The sequence below is a fragment of the Lytechinus variegatus genome, chromosome 16, assembly GCF_018143015.1.
Source record: "Lytechinus variegatus isolate NC3 chromosome 16, Lvar_3.0, whole genome shotgun sequence".
In the NCBI taxonomy this organism is placed as follows: Eukaryota; Metazoa; Echinodermata; class Echinoidea; order Temnopleuroida; family Toxopneustidae; genus Lytechinus; species Lytechinus variegatus.
In genome coordinates this window covers 13,711,444-13,727,581 of record NC_054755.1, presented here as the reverse complement: position 1 = coordinate 13,727,581, position 16,138 = coordinate 13,711,444, and the positions used below count along the sequence as shown (strand labels likewise).

The window sequence follows — 16,138 nt, the reverse complement described above, 5'->3', positions numbered from 1 at the left end:
CAGAACATACCGTACTTGCAAATACAGCTGAGCTTATGCTGATTGCTTTTGCTGATGTCTGTCTTTCTCTCTATCTGTCTATATATCTATCTGTCAAATTCTATCTCTATCTATCTATGTAACTGCAGTATCTATCTAATAATCTTCTCTCTCTCCTTCTCTAGCATCTGTCTGTCTTTTTTTCTCTCTCTCTCTTTGGCCGTCCATATTTCTATCTATATATATATCTCTCTCTCTATTTATCTATCTATCTATCCATCCATCTCTCCCTCTTTCTCTCTTTCTATCTATATATCCACCTCTCGATCTCTCTCTCTATTTCTATCTATCTATCTATCTGTCTATCTTGTCTCTATCTCAGTCTTCTATATCTTTCGGCAGCTTCTAAGTGTATCAATCCATCAAACTTAAATTTGTCTTTCCTTTATAAGTATCTGTTTATTTTGATTTTGTCTGTCATTCTATTCATTTAGTTAATAATTTATTTTTAGAAAAAAAAACTATCGTAAACAACGCGACTGCAAAAGCTGTTCGGATTTCACTCCTGACTGCCGCTCTCTCTGTACATGGAGTGCCGAGGAACTCTGTGCTGTGATCAGTAACAGTGCAAATTGCATGCGGTGGTGGACTCGCCTGTGTCGCACGCTGCATGCAACCAGCGACGTGTGTAGACTTTTCACTAGTCGCTTTTTGGCTACTTTTCCGGAAAATGCCTTCGCCAGGGTGTAAAACGGAAACGCGCGTACGGTACAGTAGCGATGCGATAGCCGGGGCGATCGGGCACCCGTCGGGTTAGTAGGTTATGAAGCATGCGAATTTCGGTAAAAAGACATGCAGTTTACTTCCCAACACTACAGTAGCTGGTTATACTTGATCCTTGTCATTTCGATGCGATCACTGGTTTCCGCTGCCACCATGATCCAATACAAAGGACTCTGGTGGAGACTTTGGTAGTGAACTTATATACAGGCTTATTATACAGGCCAGCTAGGGCTAGGCAGGTCAGTCAACGGCATGGTATCCATGTTGCGGGAGGTGTGTGGAGTGCTTAGATATCCATACTGATATCGTAACAGAATGATGGTTTACTTCTAGCAAGGTCATTATGAATTCTAGCAAGGTAATAATGAAATATGGCGCTTTGAACATTTTGTTCACGTAGAAGGCACTGTTTAATATTGGTGAACGAAAAGCAAATCAGAGAGCCGACGTCAATTTCGATGTTTGCCGTGCGACTTTCTGAAAACAGAATAACAGGGTGGGAAACATGTTGCGTTTTGCTTTTTGCGTTTTTACAAACAGAACCACAGATTTGAAACCGTGACCTGATTTTGTTTAAAATATTTAAAGAAAAATAGAATGAGAAATTACAAATAATTCCAAAAGTTTTTCTGATTTTCTTATTTCTATCATTGTTGATCTACAAAAAAATCACAACACGGTTTTCTCGTTGTGATTTCGTTTTTGTGTTTTCAAAAACCGAACCCCTAGGCTGAATTCCGTTTTTTTCTTTTCGAGGATTGGAAAGGAAAACCGAATTATACATTCGTACCTTGATTGATTCAGCAACTTTTCGCTCATCAACGGAAGGGGATGACAGCGACGCAAGCATGTTTAGAAGCATCTTCCATAGTGTTCGATGACCACTCGCTTAAATACGGTTTCGCAAAATACGGTAAACGTGCGTAAAGGCCCTTTCACAACTGTAGCGATTGTGCGCAACATAAATAATATTGCGACCAAATGATTTTTTTATTTTTTATTTATTTATGTCACATACAGGGTAACCAATTCAGCTATACACGATAAAAAAACATTAACAAAGATAAAAAGCTGGTTTGCAATTGGGCCCTGTTAATAAAAATACATTCAAATTATAAAGTACATAATATGCAAAATACACAAGAAATAAACCTTTAAAATCCCAATCCTCATCAGAAACACACAAACACTCATCAGAAACACACAAAAATCATTTGGTCGCAATATTATTTATGATCGCAAACGATTGGATGTGCAATTGTGAAATTCCGATAAAGGTGATAGACATCAGCACAAAAGGAAATCTCTCGATTCTACAGAGGCACTCTCGCTTCACCGACTGATGTTTATCTGGCTTAGGCCGGTAGTAGATCTCAGTATGTATAGAGAATTTTCGCGAGAACCTCTGTCGACGCGAGTTGACTTTGGAAGATACTTCTGGCACCGTTGTAACAAACTGTACTGCAACGCAAGATGTGTGACATAAAAAATATCTACTTTTAGCAACCGCAACAGATTCTTGTTGCTACTATGGTAACAGCGACATCTCATATTTGGGTTGATATTTCAAAACCCTTGAGAGCATGGTATTGCTTGAGAGCGCCTCTGAATCATGGAATCAACATCTAATCCTCTACATAGATTGTTATATTCTAATCCCCTGCACAGGGAACCTATGCCCGAAAATAAATTCTTGATTTTCCCATTAAAACAATATTTTCATCAAAATAATGGTTTATAATGGATTCAGTTTCTGAAAATAAAAATATTCTATATTTAATAATCAACACCATCTCGGTATAAATTAAAAAAAAGGTAATAGTAATTTTATATCAATCCCCAAATTTTTGGAGGTAAGTAAAGTGGGGCCTATGTCCTTCACATTGTGTGCGAGATGGCTTGCCTTTTTGTTAAGAATGAGCCAAAGCAAAAGAGAAAAGAAAAAACAAATCCAGACATATTTCAGACGGATTTAAGCTGTTTTTAGATAAACGCAAGCGAACGGTTTAGCAGGATAGGTGACTGTGACCCACGGATCCACCAATCCATCGACCGTTCAGCCCAGAAGCCCGGGACTCAACCGGAAAAGACATGCCCTGAGATGCGCCGCTACATAGTGTATAATGGCATGGATAAGAGGGGTACAGCCCGATAGTCCGCGGGTCCGATAGTCCTCGGTGTGTGTATAATTATGATCAGGATATAGTGAGTTCAAATGTCATCGGAAGGTCAAAAAGTCAAATAATACGAGTTCATGGGGTTCTATAATGATAACCCAATTGCCCCCTGACAACTTCTTCAAGGAAAATATTATCCCCGTATTGTATTGGACATGACAAGATGAAGTATCCCGCCAATTCGTCACGTCAGTGGCATTTTTAAAGGTTCCGTACCAGGGGTAATTATCTGGAGGGTCGATTTCAGGGGGAACAGCAGTGGCGAAGCTACGGGGGGCCTGGGGGCATGTGCCCCCCCCCCTGAAAAAAATTGGCAGGGAGAAAGAACAAAAGAAAAAAGGAAAAGAAGAATAAAGACAGAAAAAAGGAAAATAAGAGGAGGACGAGTGAATGAAATAATGTGAGAGAAAGACTTGCAAAAAAAATCTTTAATGTTACTATATAAAGTTTTTGTAGGCGCTTCGCGCCAGAATTGCCTACTCGATGAGATTTATTTCTTGCTCAATTGGCTGATATGGAGCAAGTTTTAAAGTCAATATACAATACATATTTCAGCTCGAACATCGAGCTTTCATTATTTTTTTTCATTTACAAATGTAAGTGTTCTATAAAATGTCCGTTTTATGGTCTAAATACCGGCATTTTAAGCTCAGCTGCGCGGTCACATTGTTGAATTTGCCAAGTTCCTATTGTCTACGTGTATTCCATAATATTCCATTGAACAAATGTTTTCAGAATTCTAGGTCTAAATCTAAAACATGCGCGATAGCCTGCATGCTCTTTATTTAAAGTGTACTTAAATTATCCAGTTTCACATCAAAATATCAATAATTGTCTGCTCACGCTTCACGATCGCATTATAAATGATACCCAATTAACTATATCCTATTTATGATTTACAAAATTTGAATAGAGCGGCCCCGCTTTTAGGTCTAAAACCTAAATTTTCTTCTTCTCGCGCTTCGCGCTCGCATCAATTGTTTAGATACATACCTATCCCATTTATCAATACAAAAAGTGCTTAGAATGACATTTTCAGGTCGGACTACCGTAAAAATTTGCTCGCGCTTTGCGCTCACATTATTGAAGTATATACTGTCTTCGTGGGTAATTGTAAGCAGTCCTTAACAGGTCCCTTTTCGATAATGCTAGAACAGTTAATAAAAATTTCAGCTCGCGCTTGGCGTTCACAGTAACCATCTAGTTACATACGAATCTTGTTCAGGATCAGACATAACATTGCCCAGAATATTAGATTTTCAGGACAAAATACAGTGTACATGAAATAAAAAAAAAGAAAATCGCTCGCGCTTCGCGCTCGCACTTTCTATAAGGCTTATGACATTATTTCATGTTTATATTGTTTTTTAAAGAATAAAACTAAGAAGTGACTAGTCGGAGAAAATATAGGTGAAGATTATTTCGGGCCCCGTCCCCTATTGGCGAAAGTCGGATCCGCCCTTGTGACACATAGACACACACCGGAAAAATGGTGCCCCCCCCCTAAAAAGCAATGACCCCCCCAGTGCCCCCCTCAAGAAAAAAAATCCTAGCTACGCCACTGGGTATATAATGGGGAAAATAGTTGTCAGGGGGTAACTGCCTTACGTGGGTTATTGTTATAGAACCAATGCGCGGAACCAGGATTGCGTGAGAGGGGGGGGGGCATATTCGACATTATTGTTTTTGCGTCATTGTGTACTTATCGAAAAAAATAATGGCGTCCCCTCCCTCCCGGCTAGGCAAACGTTAGTGCCTCAAATACATTTTGAATTATGTTATCACATAATCACATAAAAAAGGCAATTGGAGACCATTTTTTAATGTGTTCTTGAACAAAAATCCATGAATATATAATGCAATATTAATGCGAGCGCGAAGCGCGAGCGATTTTTCGGGTATCAATTTGGTTTAATGACTCACCAGAGTAGGCCCTTAGAATATTTTGTGAACGGGAGCTGTAATTTCTTTACTAGTTGTTTTAGAATAGCCTTCAATAATATCAATGATGACCTCTTGGGAATAATGCAATAATAATGATAATAAAATAATTTATCTATAGCGCCATCTATCTAGAAATATTCAATTCCGATGCGCGTTCTTATTATCATTATTACCCCGGCTTAAGCTCGAGCTGCCTTTAAGTGATAATCCTTTTAAGGAGCTAATCCTGCCGGGTACCCATTCACCTCACCTGGGTTGAGTGCAGCACAGTGAAGATAAATTTCTTGCTGAAGGAAATTGCGCCGTGGCTTGGATTCGAACCCACGACCCTCTGTTTCAAAGTCAGAAGACTAATACACTGGGCCACAACGCTCCTCAATCTCGAAGCAATTGACTCAATCTCCTCATCAGTGGCGTAGCTCTGATTTATTCAGCAGGGGTGCACGGGAAGGGGGGCTTGCTGAACTTTTTTAGACGGCACCAAGAGAAAAAATATATATAAAAAATGGGGGGGTAGAAGTTATTGAAAATCTGAAATTTTATTCTTAAAAACACATTGAAGTACCTCAGAAGGCCTAAATAAATCATGGGAATGCGAAGCGCGATCTCATTTCCTTTTTTGATGTATTTTATCCTGAAAGCCTAAGTCAGGGGAGGATCCAGCTTCCGCCAACATAGGGATGGGCAATTTTATTTAACGCATATTTTCCCCTATCGGCCGCTCAAAGTTGATTTTCGTTTGTTTGTTTTTTTGAAGGGATTGTCCCAGTGGCGTAATGAGCCAACAATTTTGAGGGGGCTCGATATGGCGTATCGCATAAATTTAATAAGAAGTTGCAAGCAAGCGAAGCGAGCAGGCAAAAATGCTGACATTCTTATTACAAAAATCCAAGTTTGTGATTGATTTTGACATAATATTAGGAAAATGATATCATATTTCACCCTTATCCCTTTGTTTTTCTCCTTTTTTTCTTGTCATGACTTTTTTATTTTTCATTTTATTTTATTCTATTCTATGTATTTTTTTTTATTCTATTTTCTTCTCTTTTTTTTTTTGGGAGGGGGCAAAACGACCATGTGATAACAGTCTTTTCGTAACTTTATTTTCATATACAATGAAATGGGTAATAATCTCATAAGCCCTATGCAAGCTAAAAGAAATTGAAATTTCATGTATTTTGTCCTAAAAATTGAACACTCTGGGCAATATTTGTGAACCTGAACAACATGAGTATGTAACCAGATAATTAGAAATTTTTAATATGTGCTCCGGCCTGGTCGAAAAGGGACCTGTTAAGGACGTTTTGCAGTTAGCAAATTAAAGGACAAGTCCATCCCAACAAAAACTTGATTTGAATAAAAAGAGAAAAATTCAACAAGCACAACACTGAAAGTTTCATCAAAATCGGATGTAAAATAAGAAAGTTATGGCATTTTATATTTTCGCTTATTTTCAACAAAATAGTTATATGAACGAGCCAGTTACATCCAAATGAGAGAGTTGATGACATCACTCACTCACTATTTCTTTTGTCTTTTATTATATGAAATATGAAATATTTTTATTTTTTCGTCATTGTCATGTAAAATAAAGTTTCATTCCTCCCTAAACAAGAGGAATTCCATTATTTTAACATTTTGTGCTTCAGGCAAGGAGGTCCTAATTGTCAAATTCGTAAAAATTGAAATATTGTATAATTCAAACAATAAAAAAACAAAAGAAATAGTGAGTGACATCATCGACTCTCTCATTTGGATGTAACTGGCTCGTTCATATAACTATTTTGTTGAAAATAAGCGAAACTTTGAAATGTCATAACTTTCTTATTTTACATCCGATTTTGATGAAATTTTCAGCATTGTGCTTGTCTGATTTTTCTCTATTGATTCAAATCAATATTTTTCTAAGGTGGACTTGACCTTTAAGACGATATATGTTGCAACGATTGAATAATGCGAAGCGCAGGTTAAAAATTTTTGATAATCAAACCTAAAAAAAATTAAATTTCAAACTCCAAAATGGGACACTCTATTCATGTTTTATCAATCATGAAAAAGGATGGGTAATTTGTTATCTTCCTACATTAATAATGCAAGCGCAAAGCGCGAGCAGAATTTTTGTATATTCTGATTGAAAAGGATAATTTTAGCACGTTTTGAATAAGATCAAGCTGCGTATCTCAATAAACATTTGTACGCGTTTATTAGAGTTAGACAGAATCTGGGCATTCTGAACACATTTCATTTTTTCATCATGAAAATCAATAATGTGGGCGCGGAGCGCGAGCAGAAAATAAAATTTGAAATTCCGATGTGAAATGGGTCAATTTAGGAACTATTTAAAGCCCTGTGTACATGTATGTAAGGAAATTGTGAAGTGGATAGCACTTAATAAATGATGTGAGCGCAAAGCGCGAGCTGATATTTTATTATTACTTTGACCTAGAATAGAGGACATTATGTCACCATGTGAAAATGAAGACTCTCTTTCTATTCCTCTTCGTAAGCGCGATATAAAACTTGTTGATATTTCTTTCCGAAAAAGGGACAAATTAGTGATTATAAATTCATTTTAAAAAATCATATTTATAGATCTAATAAGCCTGATGAGTGCGTGAAATTTGTTGACAGTGCATGAGGCCTGAAAACTGGACATTTTAAGTTCTTTTGTAAACATGAACAGAATTCATTTGTTGATATATTTTTAACAAATCGCGATCCGGAATTTTTAACAAACTGTCAGAGTTGGGGGAATTTAAGTAGTTTGTTGTAGAATTATTATTTACGTATGCATAACTCACTAATCAAAATGCGAGCGCGCAGCGCTAGCTCATAGGCCTTCATTTTTTTTTAATCGAGACATCTATAGAAAGGGATATTTTGAGAATCTTATATGAAATACATAAATCAGGTAGGCCTACTTGGCAAATAATGCAAGCACACAGCGCAAGCTGTGATCGTTGATTCACACCATAAAACGGACATTTTACAGAGCACTTAAAAAATAAATTGGTAAATCAAACAAAGTAATGAAAACTCCATTTCCGAGCTGAAATATGTTTTGTATATCGACTTCAAGACTTGATATTTTAAACTACAAAAAAATCAACTTATTGAACAAGATATGTATCTCATCGAACAAGCAATGCGGGTGCGATGCGTGCGCGAAACTACAGTGCGTATTAAAAAAAGTTTACACTTTGAAAAAGTCCTGGGAATTAAGAAATATACAACATGTGAGTAATTTTTTCACATATAATCTTGGGTTTGGGTCTCATCTATCCAATGAAAGTAAAAGTTTTGACAGAATATTACACTTGAGTGAGCACTGTCCATTTTTGTTAAGCTCGCAGAAATCTGTTTGCGCAGAAATGTTCGTTTTCACGCTGTGTCAAGGGGAAAGGGCGAAATCAAACTTACCCTGTGAAACATTTCTCATACATTTCCCTTGCACTTTTAGTCAATTGAAATAAAACGGATACATTCAAGCATTTTGTAACAATTTTGCCACCCAAATTGAAATTTAAACACTTAGTAAGCACAACCTTTACCCTTTTTGTGCCAGCTGGATCTGAAGACATAACTGAATCTGAACAAAAGTTTATATCAGACATCTCCAGCATTTATCACGAAGTTTTTATCATTTAAAGTGGGTTTACGTTTCATTTTTCATTTAATACTTGTTTCTCCACACTTTTCCTAGGCTTGACAATGATTAACAAAATTAAAATCAAGCCCTAGCCATATCATGTAAATTACAGCTCAGTGTAAAGCAAATATCGTGACGATGATGGCCTCGGTGTGTGGGGGAGTGGGGTGGCGCGCAATGCACTATTCGAAGTGTTTTGGGCAAGGAAACAAGTTAAAAAAGGTAAAATATATCTTCAAATCAATTTTAATAGCTAAATTCCACGTGTTCTTCATGATCAAGGCTTGCTTTTATTCGCATAACTATTTCAAAGTTCTGCGCAAATCATTTCACTAACTTTACAAAAGTAAGTGGTGCTCACTCAAGCGGAAATATTTTTCGACAGTTATATCGCCATTTGCTTAAATGGACCTGTACCAATGTTAAAATGTGGAAACTTGTGTAAACTTTTTTTGATACGCACTGTATATATACAGAAAAACGAAATCGAGATTAAGCGATGATTTATCATTACTTAATCACAAATTCAATAGACAAATGACCTACCAATGTAAAGCTAGAACCTCCTCTTTCATCTGATATCACTTAGATTATTCCTCATTCACGCATGAGTGAGCAAAAACAATTTGAAGAAAGGATACAAAAATTCATTTTGCGGGGGGTATCTGAATTTCAAAAAGAAACTCAAATGCCTAAAAGTTCAAAATCTGCTCTTTTATTTGAAACCTTAATCACAAAAAATGGTCAAGAAGAAAACAAGTTATGTTCACTCGAAACAATGCTTGTATTTTCCATAATTTCATTAAATAAACGTGTTTTCACCGGTTTCCCACAGAAGCTATCGCATGGTTAACAAAAACTTAATGCATGGCTGATCGTCAACAAACGGAGTGTCACGTGAGTTTGAACGCTAGCCTGCAGAACCTCTTCATTTTATGAAATTATTGAAATAAAAGACTTATTTTAAATAACCAGAACTTTGTTATTTCTTGACCATCTTCTGTAATTGAGGTATCAAATTAAAGAACAGATATTGAACTTTTTAAAAATGTGGTTTTTTTTTTTGAAACCCACATAGAGCCCGCCAAGTGACTTTTTTGGTATCCCCTCTTCAAATTGTTTTTGCTCACTCATGCTTGAATGAGAAAGAATCTAAGTAACATCAGATGAAGGAAGAGATTCTAAGCTTTACGATGGTAGGTCATTTGTCTATTGTATTTGTGATTAAGTTATGATAAATCTCGGTTTCGTTTTTGTGGGACGCACTGTATAGTGTTATTTATTTTTTTCCAAAAATTATTTTTCAAAAACTTAATTCCGAAGGTTCGATAATCCGAAAACAAAATAAGGTTCGTTGTTCCGAAGGTTCGTTAATCTGAAAACAAAATAAGGTTCGTTGTTCCGAAGTTTAGTCAGTCCGAAAACGAAATAAGGCTAGTTAATCATTTAGTTTTCGGACTAACGAACCTTCGGAATTACGAACCTAATTTCTTTTTCGGATTAACGAACCTTCGGAATTACGAACCTCACCTCGTTTTCGGACTAAAGAACCTTCGGAATTACGAACCTCATTTCGTTTTCGGACTAACGAACCTTCGGAATTACGACCATTCGGAGATATGAACCTTCGGCATAACGAACCTTAATTCGGAATAACCGAACCTTCGGAATAACGAAGCTTCGGAATTAGTTGATGTCCTTTTCACCATGCACTGCCATTTGGGGCACATGTTTATACGATCTAGTGAGGAAACTAAAAAGTCACATGAATTTATTTTTTTTCAGAGAGGGGGGGTACCAAAATTAAAGATTCAAATTGAACTTACCGCATTTATCCCAGATAGCTGTTGTCCTCCATGCAATACAATGCAGATCAAGAGTGGCATTAACCAGGCCCTGTCTCGAAGACACAGTAGGTCCAGGACCCCAACTTTTTCGGTCTCCTCCTCGTGGTGATGTTCTAGCTTCATTTCTTCGACCTCGTCCTCTACTTCATCCATCCCACGGAGAACTCGGAGAGCTGAGAAAAACAAGGGTGTTTCACATAACGGCTCGCAACTTTACGGACAACTTTAGTCTTAAATTTAAATTTGATTTCGGTTAGATGTTTTATATACCGTGACTTTAATGGGATAAAAAAGAAACACAATGTGATTGCCAAGTAAAGCCCCAACATTCCGAATGACTAGAATGTGACAATTGGCATCAATCCGCAAGGAAACGTCCCCCAACCACCACACCCCCCCCCCCCCCCGTATTACGAAACGCTTCATGCCTGTACGAATGTCTTAATTTGCTTAGTTAAAGGACAAATACCATGTATAACTCGATATTGCGATAAAATCACACCAAAAAGCAACATCTGTGTCGTATTCACACCCGCAAGAGCCCTTACCCTTTTCATATCAGTAGCTTGACTATAAAATATCGTGCTTTTGGAGCCCGCATGTGACTTTGCCCATTTCTTGAAAAATTCGCCGTTTTGGAGCCCCGTTGAGGGAAAAAGACTTTTCTGCATTGCAGTCAAGTCACTTTTGTTTTCAACCATTTGGTATTAAGACAGCAGACTTTCCTCTATCTGGAAGTGCTGGCACAGCGAAGCCTAAACCCTCAGGGTGCTGCCGAAGTCACTCACCCTTTTTCGTATTTACTAATTCATGGAAAAGTATGCCATTTTGGAGCCCCTATACGGAGGCAAATGGCGTTTCTGCTATGCAGTAAAGCTACTTTTATTGTTTTAAAACTACATGGAGACGAAAGATTAGAGGTTCTTCTCACTGCTGGCACAGGAAAACCTACCCTTCTGGGGACAACCGAAGTTACCCTCCCTTTTTTACGTGTTTTACCTTTTAATGGGAAAATGTGCCATTTTGGAGCCCCTTTTGAGTAAAAAAAGTGTTTCTGCCATGTAGAAAAAACAATTTCATTGTTTTCAAACTGTGTGGACATGGTGGCTCAGTGGTAGAGTATCCGCCTCATGAACGGGAGGTCATGGGTTCGATCCACGGCCGAGTCATACCAAAGACTTATAAAAATGGGACCTTCTGCCTTCTTGCTAGGTGCTCAGCATTTAGATTGGAGAAGGGTAATGATAACATATAATGTTATGCAGGGCCCGCTGGTAGAGTTTTTCGTACAACAGGTTTATATATCTCTCTAAACAGACAACGCGAGCACCAGGAACAATGACAACATAGTCCCTGAGTAAATTATGTTTCATAAAGCAATGATAAAAATGTTTCATATGTAATATAACATACCATGATTATAACGTAATATTCCATTATAATGAATAATTATTTTCTTCTTTCCCACTACGTTCCTCTTCCTTTTTCCCTCTTTTTCTCCTTTTCCCCGTTTTTTTTTGGGGGGGTCAGCCGATTGGGGGGCACATGCCCCCCCCCCGTAGTTACGCCACTGGTGCAGAGTGCCCAAGGCGAAGTAAAAGAAAGAGAGAACAGTACATATACAAAGATAAATTAAGGAACCATTAAGAATAGGAAGCATTGAAGAGACGCGTCTTAAGGTGGCGTTTAAATGTGTCAATGGAAGTGCAGTCACGGGTGAGGGGAAGGTCATTCCACTGAACAGGGCAAGCATGGGCATAAGCCCGTGTCCCCCTTCCCATGTCTTAGCAGATTTGGGAACAACTTAGAAACCATGGTTGGATGAACGAAGGGACCTGACAGGAGTGTATTTGTTAATTAAATTAGTAATTGTATTGTAGAGCGGAACCATTAATTGCATGGAATACAAGGAAAAGGATTTTGAAGATGATGCGATCGTTTACCTTTAACCAGTGTAGTAACTTCAGAATGGGTGTTATATGAACAAGATTTTTGGAAAGGTTGACTATGCGTGCTGCTGCTTTTGGAGCTTTTGGGGTTTGGACAACTGTTTATTTATTTATTTATTTCATTTCCAGGCAAGAAAACATGACAGCAATAGAAACATTACAACAGAAATGTAAAATTGAGCACCAGCCAATGCCTGGGGATCACCTAAAAGAATTGAAAGTTCTGTCGAGAGGTTCTCCACATTTGCTGGTGTCTACATAGAAGATACACAAGATAGCAATAAATTCAAAAATGTAATTATAATACTTCTATATAAATTAACCTTCATCGTAATATGAATGGAAACAAAAGCAAGGTTATTAAATATTTTAAGAAAAAATGCAGATTGGGTCAAATCAGAAATTAGTCATTTATCAAATTAGAAACAGAGATGGTAGGTCAATTTATTGAATTTTGAGAGTCTGAAATGAATTGTTGTACATGACATTTGTCACGGTTATGTGCGGGTTAAAAAAAAAACAGCAAAGTAAGTATATAACAAATAATGATTAAAACAAAACAATCAAGATTCATACCCAAAGTACATGTATATTCAAGGAAACGACTTCTTAGATATCAACTGAATTTAAACTACCATGTACAGAAAGGTAAATAAATTTATGTGTAACAGAAAAAAATAAACAATATGAAGAATGGGAAAGTATGGCAAAGCATTAGAAAATCAAATAATCATAAATGAAACACACATTCAAAGCATTGATCTGATGTGACATGAACTATTAAGTTGAGAGCTTTACACGAAAAGGGGAATGGTAATGAATTAATTATATGAAGGTGTAATAGAATTTCAGTTGATTGAAATACATGTATGGCAAATTATTAGAAAACCAAATAGTTAATCAAAGTACAAACAAGAGTGTGACTTATTGAATGTAGAAAAAATAAAAAAAATCTAAGACATGCTAGGAAGACTTTAGAAGGGATCACAATTTCGATACTGCGTGAGACTACAAATTAAAAATGGTTCTAGCGTTATAAGGGTATGGGTACTAACAAATTAATATGCTTCTACGAGGGGAGGTAATTCAAGAAGGAAATTTCGTAACACATTGAGGAAGGGGAAAACGTTGGTTCCTACACCCAAGTCTCTGTCTGCCTCTGATAGATGCTCCCAGAATCTGGGAGAAACATGGAAACAAGTAACTCTTAAACAATTTCATCGTGGAAGTTGATGATTGAAGACGAGTGTGTGAGTTTGTCTATGGCTTGGGATTAGTAACAGAGAAGTAGGCATGTCATAATGTCTATGTAATAATAATAATAATATTAGGCATTTATAAAGCGCCATCTATTTAGAAATATTCTTTTCCGAGGCGCACAAGAAAAGAAAAAATGAGAAAGTTTGGATGAGTGTCAAAGTGCCAATAACTAATACTGTTAGAAAAAATAAGATTTGAGTTTAGATTTGAAGGTCTCCAGTGATTGTATAGTTCTTAATTTTAACGGCAAATTATTCCAGAGAGAAGGTGCTGAGGTTGAGAAAGCTCGTGCACCATATGCTACACGTGTCTTGGGAGTTTTAAGAAGTTGCTGGTGTGATGATCTCAGGCTTCGAGCTGGTGCATAAGGCGTGACAAGGCCTTGTATGTAGGCACTTTATTACAAAAGACATTGACAAGTAAACGAGTCTATTATAGAGAGGGTGGCATGTTTAGGAGGGATAAGCGTTCCGTGTAAGATAAGGAATTGGCAACTTCGTACGGGAAACAAAATCCACTGAAACGCCTTTGCACATCTTCAATGGGTCTGATATGTTTTTTCTGATAGGGGAGCCATGTTGGAATACCATACTCAATCACAGGTCTGCATAATGAGCAGAATAGTTTTGTGAGAACTGTGGCATTTCTAGATTTCACTGTAGGGCGAATAAAACCATAAAGCATGGAACATCTGTTAACAACATGTTGAATGTAGACTTTCCAACTCAGATCTCGTGCGAGTTTGAGTCCAAGATATTTATAGGTCTCAACTTTGTCTAACTGCTTTTCTCCAAGGAAGTAAACAGTGGTCACTGGTTTACGGGACCTAGTTATATGCATAACTTTACATTTGGATGAATTCAGGACCATGTCATTGTTAATGCAACATAAAATTATTTTATTCAGGTCTGTTTGCAACAATTTAGAGTCATCAGGGGTATAGATTTCCCGATACAAGACCATGTCATCGGCATATTGGGAGAGGGGGAGGAGTCAGTGTTCGGTAATTCAGCAGTAAAGTAATTAAATAGGATCGGTCCTATAGCGGAGCCTTGTGGTACACCGGAGGGAACTGTTATCCACTCAGATTTTATCCCTTCAAACAATACACACTGTTGCCGATCTGAGAGGAAAGAACGTATTACAGAGCAATTTTCCACAAATTCCAGAGTAATGCAACTTTTGGACTAGTTTGAAATGGTTAACCTTGTCGAAGGCATTGGACCAGTCCAAAAAAATTGCATCAAATCTTGGGGGTTTAGACTGGTCCAAAGCCTTTGCCCAATTACAATGGAGGGTAACAGCTTGTGTTGAGGATGAGCGCTTTGGGAGGAAACCATGCTGGGAATCAGGAATAATCTTGTAAGTTTGTGACTGATTTAGAAGCTTGAACACAATAAGCCATTCAAGTATCTTACATGGAACAGAGCAAAGTGAAATTGGTCGATAGTTTTCGATCTTCTTACGGTCACCACTCTTGTGGAGCGGAGTCACATAAGCTTGCTTCCATGACCTGGGTACACATCCAAGCTTCAGGCTTAGATTAAAAACTTTTGTAAGGATTGGAGTGATAGCAGTATCACCAATTTTAAGAAAGTTGGGGGAAATGCCATCACAGCCAGGGGGCTTATTGACTTTCAATTGTACTATTTCTTTAAACACGTCACACTCGTCTATTTCAAAATCTTTCAAAGGAGTCATTCCAAAGTGGGACGTACAAGAATCATAATCATCATTCCACGTTTCTAACTGTGGCGTGGAGAAGTTTCCTCCGAAATGATTATTGAAAGCCTGTGCAATTATTGAAATAGATTCAACCGAATCATTATTGTATGAGAAGCATGACACATTAGATTTCTTTCTTTGAGCGTTTACAAATGACCAGAATCTTTTAGAATCACGAGCCGAATTCAACGCTAGAGATTGCAAATAGTCATTATACAGTGCGTCCCAGAAAAAACGAAACCGAGATTTAGTGATCATTTATCATTATTTAATCATAAATGAAATAGACAAATGACCTACCAATTTAAAGCTTAGAATAAAGCTTAGAATCTCCTCTTTCATCTGATATTACTTAGATTATTTCTTATTCACGCATGAGTGAGCAAATACAATTTGAAGAAAGGATATCAAAAACTCATTTGGCGGGGGGTATCTGGGTTTCAAAAAGAAAACCACATTTTTGAAAAGTTCAAAAGTTCTCCTCTTTAATTTGATACCTAAATTACAGAAAATGGTCAAGAAATAACATAGTTCTGGCCATTTCAAATAAGGCTTGAATTTCAATAATTTCATAAAATGAAGAGGTTCTCCAGGCTGGCTTTCAAATTCACTCAACACTCCGTTTTGTTGACGATCAGCCATGCATTAAATCTTTTGTTCACCATGCGAAAGCTTCTGTGGGGAACCGGTGAAAACACGTTTATCTCATGAAATTATGGAAATACAAGCCTTATTTCAAATGACCAGAACTTTTTTATTTCTTGACCATTTTCTGCAATTGAGGTACCAAATTAAAGAGCAGATATTGAACTTTTCAGAAATGTG

General features: G+C 37.2%; 1 protein-coding gene across 1 annotated transcript in view; it reads right to left on the bottom strand.

Moving 5' to 3' along the window:
• The window catches only part of LOC121429717 (solute carrier family 2, facilitated glucose transporter member 5-like), a 97,220-nt gene that overhangs the window by 11,376 nt on the left and 69,706 nt on the right, over positions 1-16,138 (bottom strand). Inside the window, exon 7 of the mRNA XM_041626907.1 lies at positions 10,359-10,552. Within this exon, the coding sequence (XP_041482841.1) occupies positions 10,359-10,552 (194 nt within the window). The remainder of the gene's footprint in view (positions 1-10,358; positions 10,553-16,138) is intronic.